A 26,371-nucleotide genomic window follows, 5' to 3' on the forward strand; every position below is an offset into this window, starting at 1 on the left:
TAAGAGTTGGGTTACTCTTTAGGTAAGTTATTAACCACTTATGAGTCTTTGATTTCCCATTAGCAAAATGGAGGTAAAATAAGAGCTAATATTGAGTATGTGCTAAGTGCTGGCCACTGTGCTACAGTCTTAACTCCACACTGAGAAGCATACAGTGCAGGAATCAAAAGCACAGACTATGGAGCTGGACCATTTCCTAGCTCTGTGACCTTAGGCAAATTACTTAACCTCTCCATGACTTAGCTTCCTCATCCGTAAAAATGAGACCATAAAGATACCTTCTTTATGGAGTTACTGTGAAAGTCAGTATATTCAAAACACTAAGAGGAGTGCTTGAATCCTAGTAAGTGTTAAGTAAGTGATGATGATGTTGATGATGATCTCATTTAATCCTCAGAGCAATCTTGAGAGTAACTTAATAACTCCTTATCTTGGAGATGAGGAAACTAAGATTTAGAGACCTTAATTAACTTGACAAAGTAACAACACTAGTAAGGAAGTGCTGACTTCAGACACAAGGATGTAACTACTAAACATGGCCACTAGATGCACACTCCAACACATGCTGTGCACACTGTTGGTAATGACCTGGGACTTATGCAGGGCACAACCCAAACAGCAGCTCTACCCCCTAGGCTAACTCTCTGCTTCATGCAACATTTTTTTGAAGATTAAATGAAAGTATGAAGGCACACAACACAATTTTTTGCACATAGCCTTTCAATAAATGATAAATCCTTGTCACCTCAACATGCTTCAGTTTTTTTAGCCCTTTGAGCCGCATCCAATCTAGTACACTCTGAATCTAAAGAGATGTGAGATAACTTGTCAATTCAATAATTAATTTGAAGCCACTTTCTGGCCTGAAAAATATATTCTTATCTTCTACAAGGAAAAGTTCATGGACTTTTTGACAGATATTTTATTCTGGGTGTTGCAGGTAGTTTCTAAAATGGTCCCCAATGATCCCCACCTCCTGCCTTTGGGTAATCTCTTTCCCTTGAGTATGGGCTCAACCTAGTGACTTGCTTCTAACAAACAGAACAGGGCAAAAGTGATGAATGTGACTTCCAAGATTAAATTATGAAAACTATGACTCCTATCTTGCTTGCACTCCCTCTCTTGTCCTCTCACTTGCTTACTCTGATGAAGTTAGCTGGTGTACTATGGGCTGTCTTATAGAGAGGCACTCCTGGTGAGAAAGCAAAGGTGGCCTCCTGGTAATAGCAGCAAAGAACTGAGGCCCTCAGTCCAACAACTCACCAGAAACTGAATCCTGCCAACAACCACATGAGTGTGCCTGGAAGCAGACCCACTCCTGACAAACCTTATGATGACTACAGCCCAACCTTGTTCCAGCCTTGTTAGGGACCCTGAGTCAGAGGACCCATTAAGCTAGCTCCTGACCCACAGAAATTTCCAGATAGTTGCTTTAAGCCATTAAGGTCTGGGATAATTTGCTACATAGCAATAGAAAAGTAATATAAATCTCTGACAAAATTTGCCACATGGTATTGTCATTATCTGACTCCTTTTTTGCCTATCCTACTAGACTGTGAGCTCCTTGAGAGCTAAAATTGTATCTTTTGCCTTTATTTTCCAAAATCAGGAGCCCTGTTATCTAACAATTAAAATATCTAGAGCAAGGTTAAAAGACATAGATGAAGTACAAGCCCAGGAGAAGCAACAATACTGGAAGGTAGGGGAAGGGGGAAGAGGAGGCTGTGATCAAAGAGAGATTTCAGAGTTTGAAATCCTACAAACAAAACAATCAGAATGATGATAATGTGTGAAATGTGACAGTACTCTGCTGGGCTGCTGGGCACACAAGCCATTCTTAATTAGCTCTTGAGTAGTAGCTTGTTAAAGGCAATGACCACACGAGGAAGAATTAGTGGTGAGCCAAGCTCCCTCCATTTTGAGAAAGCAGCCTAGAGCTAATGCCAACAGCCCAATGCCTCTCTAACATTTCCTGGCCTCAGTAATGAGATCCAGGATGAGAACATCACACCCAGTTCCATTTCCAGGCCCAGCACGACAAAAGGAGTAGGGGCCCAAACCTTGACACATCACTTAGACTGCTAATCAAAAGAAAAAATTGTCTGTATGAAGTCTCATGAGCAGAACTTTGAAAGGTTACTATTACATTAGTGTATTTTATCTGCCCAAGTTGACCTGATCTTTGATGATAACTTCTAAGACTAATTCAGAAATGTCATAATCAGTTTTTGTTTAATAACCACTCTACTTTTAACAGCTTAACAAATAGGAAAGAGACTATATCCTATGGAAACAACACAGATCAGAACACAGGAAGTTTGAGTGCAAGTCTCAGATATTCAGTAAACAAAATGTATCCTTAGGTAATACTTGACTTCTTTATGGCTTAGTTTCTTTATTAGTCCAATTGGTATGATAACTGCTACAGAATTTTTGTCTAGACAATATAGGATGATAAATGTGAAAAGCCTTTGATAAGGTTAAATGCAAGGTTCAGTGCAAATTATAACACAAATACCAATCTGCTTCTATGACCTCCTTCAAGAAAGAACTCACTTTCTTTAAGAAACTTTCTCTAACTCATCAGCAATCTCCCTCACCCTAGAAATATTCTGTCCTTCTTGTGTGGTTTATTTTATCATGTGCTTATTTATAGTTACAAAAATTTTCACTCAAGTTAAAGGTACAAAAGTAGAAAAGGTTTTAAGGTATATATCAAAGTGAAGTTTCACCTTCCTGTTAGCACCAAATCAAACTAAGTGTGTGCCCCCATGTAATTTGTTAACCTCTCCAATAACCTGATTGAACGTTTTACATCTAGGATATTCCACAATGCCATCTCTCACCACCAGCAACAACTGGCCAATACTTTCAGAATCACATTTTTCAGGATGCACAATAGCATTTCCAGGAAGTTAGTTTTGTTTATAGGGAATCAAAACCTCCTGGTTTCAGGAAAAATCCCTGCAAGAGATAAAGCCTCATGAAAGAAAGAAATGGAAACAAATGTCTCCACTCTGGCCCTAAGAAGCCCACGTCCCTCTTTCCAACTTTACCTAACACCTGATTAGAGCTGGGCCACGGTACAACCTTCCAAACACACAAGTCCACCCTGCCTAGAATTCCAGGCCAACTGTGAGCACACCATGCTGGCCACTTTTCAATGCCATCTCCAGACACCCAGTGAGGTAAACTTTGCAGGTTAGAGGACCCAACATCAACAGGTCTTTTTCCTTTGCTGCTCTGGCAGGAGCTCCTCATTTTCTCCAAACCTCTTTTCCCTGTATCTAGGGAGTTCCTCTACAACAGGCAGAGGTAAAATGAATTACAAGCATCTCGCAGCTTAAGCAACACTTAGTTGATTCATATATCATCTCTACTCTTTTTTAGGGTTTTACTCCCAGTTCATTGTCCCAGATTTGCTTTCCCCTGTCTTTTGGTGACTGGTGTGGTGGGAGGAAAGGTGAAGAGGAGACAGTGACACATAGTCCACTAACCCCACAAGGGATCCTACCTCAACAGGAACATTCCAGAGATGCTAAATCACTAGGTTGTTAGCACTGCAGTCCCTCAATTGTAATCACAGTGCCCTATCTTTGAGTTACTTCTCTGGCGTGAAGGCATCTGCCAGTGCTTTCCAAGTCACCCAGCCTTCCAGTATAGGCACTCTTATCCCAGAGTACACCAGTCATCTCTTACTATTATTGCAGCTTCTACAGAGTACATATACAAGACTCCCCAAAACTGTGCTCTCTTTCAAAAGGCAGGAAGCTTCCTAGAGAAGACAGCATATTCCAGATAAGTTTAAGTCTCTCTTACGTGCACCTACAGCACACTGTGCATGCCCTTATTAAAGCACCTATCACAGCATTGTATTGAAATTATCCATTTTCGCAGTTAAAGTGTAAACTCTTTGAAGACACGTACCAGATCTTAGCATTCTTTTCTTAGAGCTATGCATCTGTCTTTTAAACTGAACTAAGTGAGAGCAATGTACTGGGAAGTTGTAAATCTCTGGGTTATCCTTGCTATATTTCATATGATCAAGATAGAAAATGCTCCTAAAACCCTTGTAATGAAAAGTTTCAAATATAAAATATGCTCTAGGATATTGAATTTATAAATGTTAAGATCATTTTTTATTCTTTAATTTTTCTGTCATTAAGATTTTCAAAAATGTGTATATTTCTTAATATTGATATATATTAAGATTCTAATTCTTTGGCTTAACTCAATGTTGCATTATTCAACTACCATAATAAGATACTCTCACCAAAACAGAAAATCTAATACTTCCCATTTATAGAACAAATATGATAGTAGTACAAAATTGGATTATAAAAGATTGTGAGTGCTTGGATAAGCAGTGATTAGGAAGCAGAAATATATCAAATTTTCTATACTAATTATGATTTAAGGAGATAATAAAGTCTTGAAACTAAGCAACTGAGTAATTGCATAACAGACTAGAAATTGCTTTAAGTGAAAAGCTAGTCATCTCATTTTTTGTTTTAGACTATTAATCATAGGGTATTCTTACTTTTTGCTTTATATTAATAGATGGTATCATAGTAATAAAAACAACATAAATTCAGCTCTGTGACTCCTGTAGGCTCCTTGATTTCAGAGTAGACAAATCTCAGTTTCTGTAAAACTGGCCATGCTCATAGGGACCAAGTGCTATCCAAGTGTATTTCTCTCTCCAACACTGCCCCAAACCACCCACCTAACCACAAATACACATAAAGAACCTCCACAGGTACAACTTTTATTTTATTTCACATAAGAGTAAACCTAGCTCTCTCTAAAGAGACAAAGCTTGGTATTGCAGCATGCCATGTTCCTTGACTCAGTCCACAACATTTACTGAAGAGCCACAATATGTCAGCCAACTCCTTCATTGAATGTGCAATCCAATAAGCATATCCCAACACTCAAGCTCATCACATCCTCAAGACTGTGGCCATTCAAGCACAACCTAAGCAACTTCAATTATTCTTCTCTACGCACTTCACTTAGTAGAAGCCCATCTACTTGTACATGTTGTAATACCCAGGTTCTCCATCAGAGTATCTAAGTCCCCATGTGCTGTCACTCTCCCAGAGGTGTGGAGTTCACTTGAAAATAACCTGGAAATAAATTATCTTGACCTCTCAAAGCCCTCTTGTCCATAAAGATAGAAATACTCATTGCCACCATAACCTTTAAGTCATGCTCTTTCTCTCCTGAAGGCTTTGGATTCTACAGTCTATTCTCCTTTAATTTTATTCAATCATCCATCTTGTCCAGCCAAACAAGATTATTTGTTTTTATCTCACTATGCTGTAGGAAAATATTAAAACACTAACTTGAAGGAATAAACTCAGAAATGAAACTTCCAGTGATAAGAGGAGAAAAAAAAGCAAAAGACATCTGAGAACAAGGTAGCAGAGACATTAAATTAACATATACTATACTTTAAAGCCATGCTGATTTTTCTGGAAAACTGAGGATAAACTAGGTAATGAATCTAACAAAAATGGGATAGACATTTCACAAAGGACATTTCTTATCCCTTATCATAAGGGATAAGAAAGAATGGAAGGCCTCTGGAAACAAAACTGCAAGACAAGCAAATAGATACATGAATCCACTGTCAGGTGAGAAAACAGTAAAGGAAAGCTGCTGACAGATTTCATCAAGAATCATTATAGAATGCTTGGTTTATGATGCTTTACCCATATAGAATTATTTATTAGTAACTGGTAATTATGCATGATAACACTTCTTTATGATCAAACATTGTTTTATTCATTTGTGTCTGATCAGGATTATATATTAATTAGGTTCATGGCATCATTTAGAGTAGAGAAAAAGTATATAAACTTTTCTAGGTACTGATTCTTTAGGAGATACAAAATAATATTGAATTGGAATAATAAAGCATCACTATTTACAGGCTACAGGTGTCAGGAGATCTCCTTGTGCAAAGTTACTCAAAAATCAAAGACAGCTTCAATCATCTCTTCACTTGGCTGATTTGTTCTTGGCCTTGAGTGTTATCCTAAGCCTTCTTTGAGTTTGATGTTCCTCTTATGTACTCCTATAATATCTTATGCTTCTGCCACAACACCAGTTAAACTTTATTTCCTGCTAGATTTCAAATAAGTGTGACTGAAACTATGTTTTACTGACTAATATAGCATATCTAGCAAAGTCCCAGAACACAGTAGGCAGTCAATAAATATTTACTTAAGCAATGTATGAAAGCTTACATAGGAATGATTACTTACCAAAGAGTCAAGAATATGTAGTCTAAAAAAAAGTTTGTCATTTCTTGATAGGTACTTCTGGAGAATCTTAGAGAGAATTAATATTAACATTAAGGCTATGATTGAAAGCATCATGGTCCCTAGGAAATGAATGCCTATTAGAAGCTTAGGATTTGAGGAAGTAGGCATCCAACCTAATTATAGTCTCATGATGATGACAAGAGAAGGCAGATAGGGCCTCCGTGGTGGTGCAGTGGTTGAGAATCTGCCTACCAATGCAGGGGACACGGGTTCAAGCCCTGGTCTGGGAAGATCCCACATGCCGCGGAGCGACTAGGCCCGTGAGCCACAATTACTGAGCCTGCGCGTCTGGAGGCTGTGCTCCGCAACGAGAGGCCGCGATAGTGAGAGGCCCGCGCACCGCGATGAAGAGTGGCCCCCGCTTGCCGGAACTAGAGAAAGCCCTCGCACAGAAACAAAAACCAAACACAGCCAAAAATTTTTAAAAATTAATTAATTAATTAAAAAAAAAAAAAGAGAAGGCAGATAAACTAGACTCATTCCTGCCCTAGCCTGATTCTCAGAGTCCTGTAGTTCATTTTACAGTGTTCATGACACCATGTTTCCTATATTTAGAATTCCTTGTAATGACTAAATTCCAGTAAGACTAAAGTCTCTGATATGCAGTTGAGATAGAACAATATTAAATGTCCACGAGCTTTAAAGTACCAACTACAATACAATCCCCTTGCAATTGCTTGTAATTGCAACTTACATATGTTTTATAAAGGGACAACCCAGAAATAAATTAGAGTTCTAGTAATTTTGATACAAGTAAACACTTTTTCCTCCTCTATACTCAGTAGTTAATATGTGTCCTGAGAAGTGGTTTTCTAATTATAAATCCTTTCATTTAATAAAAGATTAAAGAATGATCTTTACTCCTATGACCACTTATACAAGAATTTCATTTTAAATTTATTTTTTAAGTTATAATAATGAACCTAATATTTTAATGAAAAGGAAATCAAGTATAGTAACACAAAATTTCATTTATTGCATCTTAAGTTTTCAAAGAACAAATGCTATTGAAATGGTTGAGACGATTTGATTGATGGGATATTTTGTACTATGGTGGTTGGTTTTACATAGTTTAACATTTTGACTGTTTCTTCAGAAACACTTAGGCCTTTGTTTCATTTTGAATTATTAGAACACATTAAGATCTACAAACACTGTGCACTTAGAAATAGTAATCAGACTGAAGAGACACATAAAACATAATTTTTTGAAAATCAGTAACATACTAAACCTGTAGCAAATACTTTGTGGAGTAAACAATAATGTGAAGAACATTATTTCTTTCAGGATAACAAAAGACAATTTAGTTTAATATCTAAAAGAAGATTTTTACAAGAGAGGAATTAAATTTCCCCTAATAAAAGAAAACAGATTATTTCTAAAAAGTATTTCATTGAAAAATTCCTAAATTGAGAAGTTATGATAACCTCTCATCCATAATTAACCAATTATTTATTAATAATTCACTACTGTACCAAATACAGCTATAAAACCTGAACAGAATGCATAGGGCAGCTAGTTGAGGATTCTAAGAATTAAATTGTAGCAAGCAGACTGGGAAAGAAAAAACAGAAATCAGAGTGCCACTAAACTGACAGTGAGTTTTAACTTTTATTTTACTCTGGTATCCCGTGTCTGGACTCAATTCAGCCTGAAATTCAGAGATGGAATTTGGTCAAGAACAGCGAATGCCAAGAGAATTCCTGCAGTTCTGGCTCAAGAAATGAGAAAGGCGTCCCCTAACACTCAAAGAGAGAGCAACAGCTCTATTTTTCTTCCTTTTTCTCCATTCTCTCATGCCCCAGATCCAAGCAAGCCAATGGTGGCTCAGTGACCACGGCAAAGGTGGCAATGAGAGGTATGGGAGCCTAAAACGCTAAGTGAGGGGAACTTTCATCTCCTGTAGATGAGCTGTGGTCCAAAGAGGGTAAGGCAACTCCTGCCCACCCACCCACCTTTGTCTTCTTGCTACTTTGCATCAAATGTCATATTTAGAATTCCTTCCTATGATAGAGTCATAGGAAGTATGAGAGTGGAGTAAATAAAGACATATTTCTGGCCAGAGGACCAAAAAGGGGAGCCCCAAGAAACAGGTAAGTACAGGAAATACTGCAGACTAAGGATTGTGGGAAAGTGACACCACAAATTCTTTATGAACTACAGTGCTCAACCCTAGCTACACATGTGCGTATTTCACCTTAAACAGCACACCAACAACTCTGAGAGGTGAACCAGGATTTAGACCACTGCCCAGATCCCATACTGGCCACTGTGAGTGGTACACACACAAAAAGGACCCTTTGCACTATAAAAACTTTGAAAACAGAACTGACCTTGAAACCACATTCTGCAGAAAGCTGGTTATAATTTGTGGTCTGAACCCAACTTGGCCAACTGCCAGCTAAAACAAAAATATCAATATTTTTCATAGGATTTAAACAAGACCCAGAGTCTCATAACATAATATTCAAAATGTCCTAGATATAACCCCAAATTACTTGGGGTTACCAAGAAATCTCTCACAGGGAAAGAAAATCAATAAATGCCAATGCTGTAATGGCAGATTCTGTAATTATCTGACAAAGATTTAAAACAATTTTTATAAAAACATTCCAACAAGGTCAAATACCTTGAAATAAATGGAATGGTAGAAAATCTTGAAATAAAACAGCAATTATAAAGAATCACCAAATAGTAATTTTAGAACTAAAAATACAATAACAAACTTAAAAACTTACTGAATGGGATCCATGGAGATGACAAAGGAAAAAGATTAGTGAATTTGAAGATAGAGCAATAGAAACTATGTAATCTGAAAAACAGAAAAACGATTGAAAAAATTAAATGGAACCTCAGGAAACTGTGGTACAATAATAAAAGGTCTGATATTTGTGTCATCTGAGTCCCAGAGTGGAGAAAGAGTACATTAATAAAACATATATATATTTATATTTTTTTTTGAAGAAATAATGGTTGAAAACTACCCAAATGTGCAGGGAAATGCACAAACCTGAAAGTTCAAGAAACTCAGTAAACCCAAACAGAATAAACACAAAAAAATCCATGCCCAGACTCATCATAATCAAACTGCTGAAAACTACAGACAAAGAAAATATCATGAAAGCAGCCAGAGAGAAATAATGCATTACGGATAAGGAAACATTTATTCAAATTAACAGCTGTCTCATGGAGGCCAGAAGGAAATGGAACATTTAAAAAATGCTGAAAGAAAATAATTTTTAACCCAGAATTCCATATCCAGAGAAAATATCTTTTAGGAATGAACGTAAAAGAGACATAGTCTCAGATCAAGGTAAATAAACTAAGAGAATTTCTTGCCAGCAGATCTGTTCCAAAAGAATTGTTAAAGGAACTTCTTCAGACAGAAGAGAAATAATACCCAAAAGATGCCTGCAGCATTGAGAATGAAGAAAGAGCAACAGAAATGGTAAATATATGGGTAAACATAATAGACTATTCTTATCCCCTGTAGTTCTTTAAAATATATTTGATATTTGAAAGCAAGAATTATAACACTGAGTTTTAAAATCTGTGTAGATATAATACATAAGATAGTTACAATACAAGGCGAGATAAAAACTATATGGTGGAAAAGTAAGTGGGTGCTTTATAAATGATAACCTATAGGAAGACAAAACTAAATATAAAGATTCCAAATGCAGTGTGACTGTCTACAGGAAAATGACTTCAAAAGTCAGAAGCAAGGTTAATCAGGAATAGATTGGGGAGTGGTATAATATGAAATCCTCACACAGCATATAAGCATGCTCATGATCTTGACCCATCATGAGGACTGCTTACCTCTCCAGCTTCATCTCACTCTTCATTTCCTTGTACTATATACCCTAGTCATATAAAAATTATTTGCAATTCCCCAAATATTCCATACTAACAAACCTCCACGACTCTGTATAAGCACTCCTTCTCATGAGACTTCCTTCATTCCTTTCTTCACCTGGCTAATTCCAATTTATTTGTCAAGATTAGCTCAGGTGTTTCCTTCTCACACAGGACCCAAAGTTAGGTTTCATGACTTTCCTATGCAGTCCACATACATATTATTATATGTATATGTATATTATTATATACACATTATATATGTATATATACATATTATATACACATATACATATAATACATATTATTATATACATTATTATATACATATTAATTATATAATACATATATAATATGCTAATATATACATAAATATTAATTATTTGGTTTAAAATTTCTAACAAATGCTATCAAATTAGCAAATTAGCAAATTAATTATCAAATTAAAATTATAAAGCAATAAAACTATTTGGGGAAATAACAAAAGTCCTCTTAAATCAATACATCAGTAGAATAGTTGAAAAATAAATGAACTAATTTAAAATCATTTAGAATCAGTAAAAAATGCATTTGAAATTATCTCTAATACACTATCTTATTTAGTTATCATCTTGCTACCATTATTAGAATGATCTTAACTAATGTATTAAATTAAATGCCCTAAGGTAAAATTACTTTTATGAATAATATTTAATGATCCAGAAGAACAATATTAAACCCACAAAAATGTTTTTCAAAACCCATTTTTAAAACTCCGTATTAAAATCACTGTTAAATAAATGTGTGTTCTGGCGTTTGATAAATTTATTATAAGTTTGCTGGAACTGAATGAATCTAAGAAATCTACTTCAACTTCTCTATTTTACAGACAAGAAAATAAAGAACCAGGGAGGTGACTTGGGGAAGTTACATAGCTAATTAATGGTAGAGCTACATTAGAATCAATATTCTTTGACTCCTTCCTAGAGCAGAGTTCTTTTTTTTTTTTTAATTGGGGTATAGTTGCTTTACAATACTGTGTTAGTTTCTGCTGTACAGAGAAGTGAATCAGCTATATATATACATATATCCCCTCTTTTTTGGATTTCCTTCCCATTTAGGTCACCACAGAGCACCAAGTAGAGTTCCCTGTGCTATTCAGTAGGTTCTCATTACTTATCTATTTTATACATGTAGTGTATATATGTCAATCCCAATCTCCCAGTTCTTTCTAATACACTACCAAACCTCTCATAGATACGATAAATTCTAAACTTATGAGTGGATTGTATTTTAAAAATTCATTTATGATTCACTTTCAGTTAGAACCAGGAATTAATTTTTCCCCTAGAATAATTTTTTATTTGGGTTGAATTCCTAAATTAGTCCCCAAATATAGGTACTCTGAGGAAATAACAGTCCTTTAATTCAATGATCTGAACAGAGAAAAATTAAGTTTAAAGGAAGGGCTATTTTTAATGTGTAGATCTTTGACGCTCATAAATTAAACCCCTTGAACATGCCACTAATGATTATTGCTATAGTTGAAAATGCAAGATGACTTTCTAAACAGTTATTACTATAATTCTAGCACAACTTCCTGATTTTCATGATCCAACTTTGTAAAATTATATTTGGGGATTTTCCCCCCTTCCTTATGGTATCTGCCAGATGTTTTGTAGTTGCTAGCCATCTTCAGCTGTGTACCTACCTGACTTCAAAACCCTCCTATAGGAGCTGGAAGAATTTTTGTAGAACATGGCAAATTCAACATACTCATTGGCTTAAATCCAACCAACACTAACTGCATCCAGGAGAACTGAATGTTCTTATTAGTTTAAGGCAATTTAGGGATCCCCTGAGCTGGCAGTAGTCTATCTCTCTGAACTTATGGGCCCTGTACCAAAGGGGTGGATGGCCTAAGAAAAATCTGGGTATTATAAGGAAGGTGGGTAAGGGGAAGAGATCTTATGTAATCAATCAATAAATGTCCACTACACTAGGAGATAATGTTCCTTGTTCTATGAAGTTCCTTCAAGGCAGAGTCATTTATAGTCTTCATGCAGTCTTTAATGACCAAAAAATTCACAAACTGCCCCTCCTCTATAAATTGCCTTCTACCAATGTTTTTGTCATACCCTGAGTTTACCAGATTTCCCATGTACATAATATAGTTATGGAGCAGTCCACCAAAGGATTTTTTCTGATTTGGGAATTCATACATACATACATACATTCATACCTTAAACATGTATAATTGTACAGCTAAAGACCAATTGATTATTAGTGAATCACTTTTAATTGAAAAACACAAAAATTCCATTAAACAAAGGGGAACCCAGATATTTGATGGTTGTATATTACATTAGCATTTTCCACATACACTGACTAAAATTCATTATTAATTTTTACTCCCTACAGGATATTAAAAGCCCTGACTAAGCAGAGTTAAAAGAGAATAAAGAATTAGCACTAAAGTTCAAAGAAAAGTAGAAGTCTATAAAATGACATATGATATGAAGACTAGAGTTCCCTGTAGCCTCCTTCCTTACTGCTACCTCTCCATCAGATGAGACAAAGGATGAAGGGGAAAAAAGTAGATAGAATAAAAGAAGACGTAAGAGAAAACTACTTCATGTGAATGGCTGTAAGGAAAAAACTAAAGTTCTGCATTAATGGCAGAATATAATTTATAAAACTGTATTGCCTATTTTCATGCACTAAACAAACACATACACACACACACACACACAAACACAAATTAGAATTATTCAAAGAGAAAAAACCCAGGGAGGGGAACTAAACACTGTAACATTCAAGTATAGTAAAACCCTAACCAAAACAAAATTGAAAATTACTTAAAAATTTTTCCATATAATTTTAATATACATTTTTAAGCATTAACAAGACATCAAAGGAAAGTGGTTTATTTTGGAAAGATGTTCAACAATAATATTGAAACCAATAGTATTCTGATTAAATAGAAAATTCTGCTTAGCTAGTATACCCCATATACATCCAAGAATTTTTAATCTGAATTTCAATTTTATATACACACATGCGCATTCACACACACGATACTTAAGATACAATTTTCACAGAGATTAGCTTAAATTCTAAAATGCAGAATTTCCCCTTGAAAGCTATTAGATATTGATATTAGTTTTTAAGGAAATGTTCAATTCCTTATCTCTGAAGACTTCTAAAATCTGTTGTGGTTTAGGAGCCATCAAGCCTTAATCAGTACACTTACGTGCTGCTAAAAAGAGAATTGCAAGGACAGTCCACTAAACAGTTAATATGCAAATATGTGAAAGCATTCACGTAAACCACAGGAAGAAATGTAGAAAAGGATTCACCATCACCTTTTTACTGTGTTCTCCCATACATGAATGAGGTGTCTCAGAATCATCACTGCTATTTTTATTATGGCTATTGTTAACCAGCTCAATTGCAAATTCCTGCTTTTCCTTATAGTTTCCATTAAGTCTTGGCTAAGAAGCCTTCCCTGTCTCCCCTGAACAGGTTTGGGTCCTTCTTCCTTCTATGATCCAAGGCACTTTGAACACATCTCGATTATCAACCTTAAATTCTTGCATTTTAATTGCTTAATTGCATGACCATTTCTGAAGTAGGTTTCAATCTCCTAGAGAAAGATATTCTATCACTTTGCCTAAGTAACTTCTACTTTGTTGGAGTTCAATATATGCTTGTCGAACGAATGGTCAATCAAAATCTGTATCAGAGATTAATTCCTTCAGTTAATTATATAGAGTAGGAGTTGAGATGGCAAGACAGTTTTTCTGACATGTTTTCACTTCCCACACTCTCTGTATTACTAAGGAAAAAGCCTAAATTGCCTTCTTAATAGAAGGGAGGAAGTATTTCCCGCTCCCATCAAAGGCCAGCATATCCACTTCTATTCCATTCCCCCTCAGTTTCTCATGGGGTTTGCTCCCACAATTATCCCTTTCCTGCATCATCAATTATTTTCTTGAGCTTAATTATTCTCATCAGCTTACAAACATAGCCTTGTATCCTGTATCTTAAATTTTTTAATTATAAATACATCAGATAGAAACCCCCCTCTTGCCCTCATATCCTCTCCCAGCTACCTTCACATTTCTCACCTCCTCTTCACTGCAAAACTTCATGAACCTGTTAGTGATGTCTGTCTTAACTTCCTCACTCCCATTCTCTTGTCAAGTCACTCCAATTGTCCTTCATTCTTCCCCCACTACCCTAAGACTGCTCTCATGAAGGTGCTGCTGATCTCTGTGTCTCCAACTCCCACAGACAACTTCTCTGCTATCATCCTGCTCAATCTCTCAGGTCACTGGACAGTGTGGATCACTCCCTTCTGGAGAGTTTATTCTCTTGGCTTCCTTAACACACAGGCTAGTTTCTTTTCCTATCTCAATGACTGTGCCTTTTCTGACTTCTTTGCTAGCTCTTCTTCCTCTCCTCAATGTCAGGAGTGACTCAGTGATGAGCTCTATTCTCTTCTCTATCTACACCTCTTCCTATAATTTTAAATAGAATCTATATACAGATGCCTCTCAAATTGCATTCTGTAACTCTGACCTCTCTCTAAAACTCAAGAATCTTATGTCCAACTGCATATTTGACATCTGCACTTGAATTTCTACTTGGTATCTCATAATTAACAAGTCCAATGCAGAAATCTTGGTTTGTATTTGTTCTTCCCCTAATCTTTTCCATCAGAATAAACTCTACTACCATTTATCCAGTTGATTTCTTAAGAACAATGAGGATCTTTATATTAATCATGTATTGATTGCTGTGTAACAATTCTCCCAAAACTTAACTGCTTAAAACAATGAACATTTATTGTTTTGAACAGTTTCTGTAGGTCAGGAGTCCATATATGGCTTAGTAGCTCTGGCTCAGGGACTCTCATAAGACTGCAGTCAAGATGTTGCCCGAGGCTTGTTGTCCAAAGCCTTGACTGGGGCTGGAGGATCCACTCTGGTGGCTCAACGGTGCTGATTGTTAAATAGAGGGCTTCAGCTCCTCTCCACAGGGACCTCTCCAAATGACTGCCTGAATGGCCTCAGAATATGGCAACTGACTTCCTCCAAAGCAAAAGATCCAAGAGATAGCAAGACTGGAGCAGGAATTTCTTTTCTGATCTAGTGTCAAGAGTCACATTGTCATTTCTGCAATATCCTATTGGTTACACAGGTTGGCCATACTTGGTTTGTAATGGGATGACACAAGGACTTAAATACCAGGAAGCATGAATCATTAGGGACTCTCTTGGAAGCTCGTTAATACAATTTTGCATAGGGGAAAAAAAATCACATAACTGAATCCTTCACAGTCTTTTCAACCCCAAATGTTTCTTTCCTGTAAATTATTCCATCACACCCAAACACAACACAGAAAAATATGGAATACGGCAGCCTAACTATAGGTCCACATCCTCCTCCTTCTCCTCTCAAACCTCAGTAGACTTGGATCGTGCATTTGAAACCACAAGCTTTACTAGAGGCTTTGGAAAAATAAGTTAGGGACTTCCATCTACTCTGTACTAGGTAGGAGATTAGAGGTCTCAGGAAGTAAAACTACCCCCAAAAGACAAAACACTATAGGTCATAGAAATAGCTTAGTTGTCAAACACCTGAGAAGCTCCTCAGGAAGACCAGCACCCAACTGTAAGCAATCCGGATAATCTCCCCAATGTAGTCATATGGCTTCTGTTACTATATAGAGTTCTGTAACATAGTGGAATGACATAAAACCTTACCAAGGAGTTAAGTGGCATCCTCCCTAAGAAATATCAACACCATTAGTATTCTTGAAAAATTCTCTTTTACTGGAGATCTTTATGTAACTGAGCAGGACCCTGTGGGTACTTCCCGGGACAGGACCCCCCCTTCCAACCCCATGTCCTCTGCCTGCCTCCTGTTTGTAGAAAAGCCGTAGTTTCCCAGGACTCCCCCTGAGTCACAAAAGCCTGGCTCAAGAATTAATGATTGAAAGAATGTGAACATGTAGTGACAAAAATATTAGTTGGGCCAGGAGAACTGGTAACAATTTAAACAGTTAATCTGCCATATATCAGTCACAGAATTTTTAGTTCCTCCCTGAAGAACATGGGTAACAGTGTCTGATGCACATTCCTGAGTCGTTTTACAGATACTAAAACTCCCACCAAATGGAAGTTAACTACTTGATGATCATGAGCACAGAGCCCCCAGATCAGCTGGAGCCTGAGGCTTGATGATATTAACCTCTGTGACACCACACTGTTACCTCACCATCAACCAATTAGAGAATTGTGCATGAGCTGATCACTCACCCTGCGACTCCCCACCCTCACCTGGCCTTTAAAACTGCTTCCCTGAAACCCGTCACTGGAGAGTTAGGGGGTTTTGAGCATTAGCTGTCCACACTCCTTGTTTGGCACCTGCAATAAACACTGCACTTTCCTTCACGACAACCCAGTGTCAGTAGACTGGCTTTACTGCACACAGGCGAGTGGACTCAAGTTTGGTTTGGCAACATTTAGATGGTGACAAATATGTAAACAAACTGAAAGAAAAAATTATGAATCATATAATCAAATCATAGGGATATAACTAGCCTCAGAAAGACTAAAACTAGCACTCTCTAGCTCTCCTTTCTGTTTCTTTTTTGGCATCAGTGCATTTTACCAGACCAGAAGTCTCTATTCAGTTGTAATTATAGTCACCATTGGCTCCTGGCTCATATCTTCTCAGTTCAGTCACCAGAAAGAGAAGGCTCTTCCCTCTTGACCCAGTTTGAAAAAAATCTCATAGGACTCTGCTTAACTCAGCTTGGTCACGTGACTACCTCATTGAGTCAGGGGAGCAGAATGCTATGACCCAGTTGGACATATTGCTCATTCCTGAGAGCAAGGAATATGGAAGAGTTCATTCAGAATACATGCTACCGTGGGAGAAGTAGTGCTCCAAATGAGGAAGTAAACTATTCTCAAAAGAAATAAGAGTCAGCTGCCAGACAAAATGATGAATGTCAACCATACTTCCAACCCTAAACTATAGCATCTGTCTGCATACCTGAGGATACAGGAATTGAGAAATGAATGGCTGAAAGTAAAAAGTAGTTATTTTTAAATACTTTCATGGACTTATCCAGTCTTCACAGGGACTCATCTCAGTTACTGATGGTAAAATTTTTTTAAAGTCTCTTATAAGAATACATAAATTAAAGAAAATTAATGTATGCAATGAAAAAACCAGCAGTTCAAAGAAGAGGGTCCTTTGTGAGCATATAGTGAGTTACCATAAAACATAAGAGAGTAAAAGAAATTGGACCAGTGAATTTAAAGCTCAGTTGGAAGAATTCTCTCAGAACTTAAGGGAAAAAAATAATAAAATGAAAATTATGGAAGGAAGGACTTTAGAAAAATAAGATAGCTCCAGGAAATAAAATAATCAATAATCATAAAATAATCAATAGTCAATAATACTAGTTGCAGAAGCAAGGAGGTGAACAGACTGGAACAATATAAAAGAAGAGGAAATTTTCTCAGATCAGACCAAATATTAGTCAATATTCATGTAATCAGACTCACAACTAAACACAGCATGGTAGAATGGCTAAATTTCAAGGATAAATAAATCTGACAAATATGCAGAAAGATTTCATAAAAAGTTTCCTAGGAAAGATAACTGAATTACATCACCTATAGATAAGCTTTCTTTTTAGTGATAAGAAACTCATCCATTCACCAGATATTTACTAAATTCCTACTACGTACTGTTTAGCAGCTGGAGATAGAGCAGTGAACAAACTACACAGTCTCTGCCATAGAATCTTCATTCTAGTGGGAAAAAAATTAAACTGCAAGGCAGAGTGGAGAAAGCTTACCAAGATAGATAATCTCTGTTCAAGGTGGAAAAATTTTGTTTCATCATATTTTATGTCTCATCATATTTAAGAGGTGATGCATTCATTTCATTTTACTTTGAGATATTCATTCTGTCAATTAGGATTAGGTTCAGCCACAAGAGTAAATTAACAGAGGCCCTTATTTCTTTCACATATAAGTCCACAGCTGGGCAGTCTGCGGGCATTTTAGCAGATCAGCTCCATGAAATATACAGAGACTCAAGACTCCTCTATTCCTAAGAATGTACCCTGTACCACCCTACTATGCCCACCCACACACATACACCCCCCCAAAACTGTTTGGGGAATCCAAGGAATCTGCATTTTAACAGGTATCCCAGGTAATCCAAATGCAGGTAGTTTATAACCCACCTGAGACATCCTGATGTAGAAGACTGAGGAAAAAGATGATAAAATGACTCCTAAAACCTTGGTAATGAGAGAAATGAAATTACTTCTAAGAATCAAGCTGTGAAATCAATAAATAGTTCCTAAGAGCAGAGATGTGTAAAGTCACCTTAAGGAAAGCCAAACCACCCACATTTGACAAAACCTCAACTTTTAGATATTTTCTTATCTAAAGAAATGGTTGGAGAGAAGGTGGATGATGCAGAGTGAGCCCATAAACAATATGGAAGCAACTAAAAGATAGTCTCAGAGGTCTTCTCTAGACATGACGCCTACATCTTATTGCACACCTTTTCAGAACTCCTCCAACCATTCTCTTATGAAAAGTTTGGATTTACTTTTATTGTTACCTTTTAAAATGTTTCACATGAAACTTTATAATTTTAAATTAATTTTGTGCCATTAATAGTATCCCCTGTCAGATTATGTCTTGGAAACACAGGTAATATTAGGCTGTGGCTACTCATACCAAAGGCTGTATATCAGATAATGTTCAACTAGGGAGCTGGGCAAAAATGCAAGATAAATTTTGGCTTCCACATTCTCATCTTCATTTCATTCTAAAGGGAAATAGGAAACAAAAGAAAAGAGAAAAGAAAACCCTAGAACAATGTGTCATAAAGCCAGATTTTAAAAAAAGGGTTAACACTATTTTGTAACATCTATCACTGTACTTCTTTTCCATAACACAAATGCAAAACTGAGTTGATTGTTCCTGTTCACCAAGAGCTTTTTGAAAATTCCTAGAAGAATTTTAGGTCCTGTTCAGAAAATATATGTATCTCCAACGAAATAATCCTAAATTCAATAGGTAAGGTAAACTCTGCACGCCATTATACTACTCCACCCTAAAAGATTTTCTCTTACCTCTCCTTTTTACTAAAGCCTATCCTTTCAAATTGCTGTTTAATTTCCAAATTAATTCTTCCACAGCTTCAAATCCCTCAGGTAACCTCTCAGTCTCTGAACTAAGGGACTCCCACCACCAAATAGTTTCCGACTGGAGATGGAACGTTTATTAAAACTACGAAGTATGAGGTCAGCCAACAGGACCTGAGATTTGGGGCAAGTTCTTCAACGCTGGGAAACTTAGCTTTTTCATTTGAAAAATGACGTTTGATGCAGATTTCTAAAATTCCCTCAAATGTATAATGGTGATTTAAACATAGCCAGAATTCTTTGTTAAATTTTTTTTTTTTATTAATTAATTAATTTATTTATTTATTTTTGGCTGTGTTGGGTCTTCGTTTCTGTGCGAGGGCTTTCTCTAGTTGCGGCAAGCGGGGGCCACTCTTCATCGCGGTGCGCGGGCCTCTCACTATCGCGGCCTCTCCTGTTGCGGAGCACAGGCTCCAGATGCGCAGGCTCAGTAATTGTGGCTCACGGGCTAGTTGCTCCGTGGCATGTGGGATCTTCCCAGACCAGGGCTCGAACCCGTGTCCCCTGCATTGGCAGGCAGATTCTCAACCACTGCGCCACGAGGGAAGCCCCAGAATTCTTGTTTGATATGGCAGTAGATTTTCTTAAGGGAAGCAATTTGGCAAGTTTTGCATCACCTGTCCCAAGCCCCTTATTGTGTGCACTTACGGAAAACTACTTAAGCTCCATTTTACTACCGAATTAACCGGTGGGGAGGTGGAACGGGGGGCGGGGATGTTAACCTACATTTTAGCACTGGGGAGAATGGAACTGTGGCCCCTGCTAAAATCTACGAAGGGGACAGCACTGCAACATACACCCAGGAAGCTTCCCAGAAGCAAAACCAAGGGATCCGTCAGGTGAAAAGTACGCCCCAGGTTTGTTTCACATGCTAACCACTGCCTGAGATCCTCTAAGGCCAGGAAGAAAAGGCTTGTCTGTTCGTTTTTTCTTTGCAAATTTCAAATTCCTTTAACCCAAAGGCTGGGCTCCAAACCATGCTGTGGGGGACTAAACCGCCTCACCCGTTCTGAATGTGGAAACATGACTCCGCCTCGCCAACGACCGCAAGAGGGAGAAACAGCTACAGGGGAGCCAGGTGAGGCCGGGCGCCTGTCTCTCCGGCCCCGCCCGGGAGTAGACCAGCCGGCGCAAGCCCCACGGCCCCGCGCGAAAGCCTTGAGAGTCCACAGCCCACGCCGACGGCGGCGGGGTCAGGGCGGCGCGTCACGTGACCCAACGGCGCAGCCAATCAGCGCAGCGCTCTGAGGTATTCAAATCGATGGCGGGGCCGACGGTTGTGCGGGGTTGTGTTGCTGCCGGCGTCTCGGGGGCTGAGTGTCGCCTTCCGCCGCCATGCCGGGCACCGGGCGCTGACAGACCTTCGGGCCCGGTGGGCGGAATGGAGAATCAGGGTGTGCCTCCCGGGCCTTATCGGGCCACCAGGCTGGTAAGACCGCGCGTGAACGAGACTGGCCAGCCGGGGTAATGGTCTCTTTTACGTTAAAACGTTTGTAGTTTTCCCTCGGGCGGAGGGATAGGTCCCAGAACCTCTTGGGCGGCTGAAGAGAATGAGGGGAGTTCACGGGTATCTCGGGCCCTTGCAGGACACGCCTGTTCCCCTCCTTTGCTCCGGGCTCCCCGGGTGGGCGCATCGGACTCAGCTTCTTAAGCGACTCCTGTTCTTGGTGCTGTCGGCGTCCCCTGGAATATTCTGAGTTTAGTGGCTCCCCACGCCTGATTTTCTACCCGCATAAGGATTCGAGAAGAGTTTTGAGTTCCAGTGCTTTGTAGGGTCAGACTGGAGGCAAGCCCGATTGTTTGTGACAGCTTCGTTTTGCCGGTCCTGTAGAATTTAATGCAGGATGTACCGACTGAATGCCACTCAGTAACAGCTATTTCATAACTAAGAATATTTTAAGTACCCATCGGGAACCACTGTTGGTAGTCACTGGATTTGTACTTGCATAGAGTGTCTTGTGTATTTGGATCATCAATCCAAGAGGATACTGTGCCACTGGTTTTGTGACATTAGGAGAGTCACTTCTGTGAGCGTCAGTTTCCACCTTGGTAAACTAGAGCTAATGATACATGCCCAGGCTAAGAGATGTCCCAGAGTAGACATACTGTATGTGAAAGTGTGCTGTGATCTGTAGAATAACAAACAACTTATTCTCTGGATAAATTGCAGCTCAATATAAGTTTCTTGAATAATATATGAAATGTGGAAGTGTGGAAAGAAAAGAATACAGTTATTGTGTTTTCAGCCCTTAAATTCTGCGTTGTGATGTTGGGACCACATAGGTTAGATAAGTGGTAGCATAGCGAGTAGTAGCATAGTTGGGGTTACAAATCAGATTTCTTAACCTCTAATGTAGGATTTTTTAATTAAAAAGTTATATGTTTATTCTATACCACTCCTCTTAGACCTGCCACGAACCCAAAAGTTTGGGTAATTTGAAAACAGTTTTGGAAAGTGTGAGTATCTTTTGAAAATGTAGATATATCACAGCGTCATTAAACAAACAGTAGACTTAAAACTTAATTTACCACATCTGTTCTATGTTAATTATTGGGATCTTCACTAGTAAATATACTAAAGGTATAGTAATACTTTAATACTTTAATACTAAAGGTATTTCACCAGTAAAACTATTGCCTGCCAAGAGTTTTGTTTGGCCTGCATAGTTAGTTATGAGTGCAGGTTCTAGAGTCAGTCCAATGCCTGGGTTTTAGCTGTGCGACCTTGGTCAAATAATTAAATATCTCTGTGCTTCATATTCCTTATCTGAAAATAGGATAGTAATAGTACCTATTCATAGAATTGTGAGAATTAAAGTGAAATAATGAGTGTAATGCATAGTGTATGACACAAATGCTACTATCATATTATTAATATTAGTTGAGGTTAAAGAAACAGGAAGAAGCAGGAATAAATGCTTTCTCTGTTGAGGACTAAAGGCGGGTTCATTGTAGTTCTCCATTATTCCTAGGTTTCCTAAATAAGCCAACCAGCCAGTGAAGTGCTTTTAGTCAAAAACTATTACATAAAAATATTATTACAACACTAGAATTAATAAAAAGAAATCAGTATGAGATGTAAAATTTTCTTTAGCACAAATAAGACAAGTGATTTCTTCATGAATTTTAATGATTTAACAAGATGCGAATGAGAGAATTTTCTTTGTCTAATTAAAAAAATTTTTTTTTCTTTCCATTTGCAGTGGAATGAAGTTACCACATCTTTTCGAGCGGGAATGCCTCTAAGGAAACACAGGCAACACTTTAAAAAAATTGGCAATTGTTTTACAGCAGGAGAAGCGGTAGACTGGCTTTATGACCTATTAAGAAATAATAGCAATTTTGGTCCTGAAGTTACAAGGCAACAGACTATCCAGCTATTGAGAAAATTTCTTAAGAACCATGTCATTGAAGATATCAAAGGCAAATGGGGATCAGAAAATCTTGATGACAACAGTCAGCTATTCAGGTACTAAACAAAGAAATAACTGCAAAACTGAATTACTTAACAATGAAGTTTCACTCCACTTCTAATATACTTTTACTAAAACAGCAGCCTCTTCAGGGGAAGTAATATTTTCTGTAGAAAACTTACTGCTCTTAGTCCAATTAAAACCATTTAAAAGTTAAAGTTAGTTAAAGGTTATTGCTGAACAATTCAAACTTATAATAAAATAAGGAGTTGGGAGGAAAGAATGAGATAGTGTCACTTTTACATATTCTGAAAGCTCTATAACATGTCAAGGACAGAACATTATCAACCTTTAGTTTCATAGATTTAAGAATTACAAGACAAGTTCTCACAGGTCCTTACCTTCAAGTGACGTGTAGTCTATATAATCTAAGAACACATGTGATGAAATAAATAATAGCAAACTTTATATAATAACTAACAAAAGAAATATACCACAGGTTGAAGAGAATATTTATTAAGAATTTACCATGTACCAGAAGCCCTACTTTATGAGTTACATGTTTTCTTTATTTAATCCCTAGAATAGCTCAGCAAGGAAGCTATTAACTCCTTCTTACAGGTGAAGAGCCTGAGACCATGCTTCAACAAATTTTATTCCCTCGGTCTGAAATATGTTCATGTACACATTCATCAGACTAGTAAACACGTTTCTTTTCATGTCAGCTGTATTGTAGCCTCTGTGGGGACTTTCTGACACCCTCGGGCCAGCATAATTGATTTTTCTCTCTTGCACCCGGAGTTCTTGGTTATATATCCCTTAAATTAGGTCTTTGGATTCTAATACCCATGTTTTTTTACTCTACAAAATTAGTGCTTTTCAAATGAAATGTTGTAGAAATTGATTCTTGCCTATGTGTCAAAGATGACTTATATCATACAAGTAAACTGCAATAACAAGCATATGAATATCTTGTATAACACCCTACAAATCTTTCCTCTCTCCACTACTCGTCAGTCACCTTTTGAGTTCCTTTGCTGCTGCTCATCCTTTAGCTTTTACTGTCCTCAAGGTCCTAGGCTTGTCTACCCTTCACCTCTCTCGCTGGGCAATCTCATACCATGTCTCCACTTACTTTTCTTATGACTTTCAAACCTCCAACCCAAATACCTCTTCTGAGCTTTAGGACCGCTTTTGCCTATTAAACAGGCACTACAAACATAGTATATGGAAAATCACTACCATCTCTTAACCTAAATTCTGACCTCTTATATCCATATCTGAATGAATGGCACAGTCTTCCCTGTAGTTGCCTTCATTCTTTCCCTTCTCCCTTTTACATATGATGTAATTATCAAACCGTGTCTATCGTGCTGCCTCAGTATTCTCTGATCTGTCTACTTCTCTTCATGAATGTTCTTTTCGTTAGACTACTATTCTCTCTTACCTGGAATTCTGCATAACTCTTCAACTAGTCTGTCTACCTCTAGTGCTTTTATAGTGGTAACAAAACTATGACGTAGTTAAAAAAAGTATAACAAAAATGTGTAAGACCTTACTGGAGAAAATTATCAAATTGTACTTAAAGTAATAAGTGGAGAAGGATATTCTGTTCATGAGTGAGAAGACTTAGTGTCATAAATAAGTCACTTCTTCCCAAATTGATGTATAAATTCAGTGCATTTTCATTCAAAACCCCTACATAATTTTTTGTAGGATTTAACAAGCAGATTTTAGAGTTCATTTGATAATGTAAAGGTCCAAGTCAATTTTGAGGAACAATGAGGGGAGAATTGCCTTACCTGATTATCTGGGCTTAATTAAATTTAAATTAAGACCATTAAGTGCTGAGAATATAAACCCTTACATATAAAGAAACTTGGTGTGAGTTATACATGAATTAAATACCTAAATATGAAAATAAAAATCTTCTGAAAGAATATAAGAAACTATTTTTAGGACAGAGGAAAAAGAAAAAAACTTCTGAGGTGACTAAAAACTTATGCATAAACTTGATGTATGTTAAAAGATACCATAGAGATATTGTTTATGTATATTTATTTAAAGTATGAAAACATGAACAAGAAGGAAATACACTAACTATAGGTTAATGATTTCCCTTAGGAAGAGAGAAATAGAATTAGCAAAGAATTTCTTTCACTTAAAAAAAAGATAATGGGGCTTCCCTGGTGGTGCAGTGGTTAAGAATCCACCTGCCAGTGCAGGGGACACGGGTTCAAGCCCTGGTCCAGGAAGATCCCACATGCCGCGGAGCAACCAAGCCCGTGTGCCACAACTACTGAGCCTGCGCTCTAGAGCCCACGAGCCACAACTACTGAGCCCACACGCCGCAACTACTAAAGCCCACGTGCCTAGAGCCTGTGCTCTACAACAAGAGAAGCCACTGCAATGAGAAGCCTGTGCACCGCAACAAAGAGTAGCCCCCGCTCGCCACAACTAGAGAAGGCCCATGCGCAGCAACGAAGACCCAACGTAGCCATAAATAAATAAATAAATAAAGTAAATTTGAAAAATAATAATAAATTTAAAAAAATTTTTTAATTTAAAGAAAGATAATGAAGTCTTGATAAAATGTTAATAGTTGCATTGGTTGATGGTTACCTATGTGGATGTTGTTTTATATTCTGTACTTTTTTGTATCTTTGAAATATTTTATATTAAATTGAAGGGAGGAAAAGCATTATAATCAAAAGGAGCAAGAGTTCTGGAAATTGAACAATTACAAAGGGTAGAAAATATATACAAATTAGATAACTAATGAGAGAAATTTAGAAAATGTAACATTCTAGAACCATTTATTATGTAAGTGATACCTCTCCAAAAGAATTGATCCTAATAATAACCCTGATTTATACAGGAATAAAGTTAAAATACATACAGTTTACTAAAGAAAGCAGGAAACTATTAAAATTTTTTAAAAGGTTTAATGGGAAAATTAATTTATGTAGAAGATTCATTCCTTGATAATGTAAATAAATCCAGTTTTTTGAGTTATTTTTAAGATAAATGGGCACTAAAAGTTTGTTTACGATCTCACATTATTTAATAGCATATTATTCTTAAAACAGATTTCCTGCAAATTCTCCACTTAAAACTCTTCCACGAAGGCATCCAGAATTGAGAAAAAACAGAATAGAGAACTTTTCCAAAGATAAAGATAGTATTTTTAAATTACGAAACTTATCTCGGAGAACTCCTAAAAAGCATGGATTACATTTCTCTCAGGTAAAATAGCCTTTTTACTAGTTACTAGTTTAAATATAATTACTGCGTGCTTAATAATAGAATCATTAAAAGTGAATGATTAAGATTTGAAGCCAACACTTGGAATCTCTTAACTATATTATGTTCTAAAAATGTATGTGTAAATTTGTTTGGAACTCACAGAAACGATAATAAAAATGGTAGTGAGACATACTTGAAATAGTATTTGTATAATTTAAGCATGTTTTGTTTTAAATTAATTTGAGGGTAGTGGAGGCAGCTGCAAAACCAAAAGCTCTATTACCATATATTGCA

General features: G+C 37.2%; 1 protein-coding gene and 1 long non-coding RNA gene across 7 annotated transcripts in view; one reads left to right on the forward strand and one right to left on the reverse strand.

Moving 5' to 3' along the window:
• Window positions 1-20,517, reverse strand: part of LOC309613441 — a 360,537-nt gene extending 340,020 nt beyond the window's left edge. The window contains exons 1-2 of the long non-coding RNA XR_014235724.1: window positions 20,423-20,517; window positions 15,009-19,039 (exon numbers count right to left, since the gene is read on the reverse strand). This is a non-coding gene — a long non-coding RNA (uncharacterized lncRNA). The remainder of the gene's footprint in view (window positions 1-15,008; window positions 19,040-20,422) is intronic.
• Window positions 20,518-20,555: 38 nt separating this feature from the next.
• The window catches only part of DEPDC1 (DEP domain containing 1), a 60,038-nt gene continuing 54,222 nt past the window's right edge, over window positions 20,556-26,371 (forward strand). For all 6 annotated transcript variants that reach the window (XR_014234763.1, XR_014234764.1, XR_014234765.1 and 3 more), the window contains exons 1-3: window positions 20,556-20,847; window positions 22,622-22,887; window positions 25,921-26,077. Coding sequence is in view for 3 of the 6 variants with exons in the window: in XM_082356720.1 (XP_082212846.1) it covers window positions 20,680-20,847; window positions 22,622-22,887; window positions 25,921-26,077 (591 nt within the window). In the remaining 3 variants the exon portion in view is untranslated. The remainder of the gene's footprint in view (window positions 20,848-22,621; window positions 22,888-25,920; window positions 26,078-26,371) is intronic.

Source organism: Balaenoptera borealis, assembly GCF_965194805.1.
Source record: "Balaenoptera borealis genome assembly, chromosome: 1".
NCBI classification, from domain to species: Eukaryota; Metazoa; Chordata; class Mammalia; order Artiodactyla; family Balaenopteridae; genus Balaenoptera; species Balaenoptera borealis.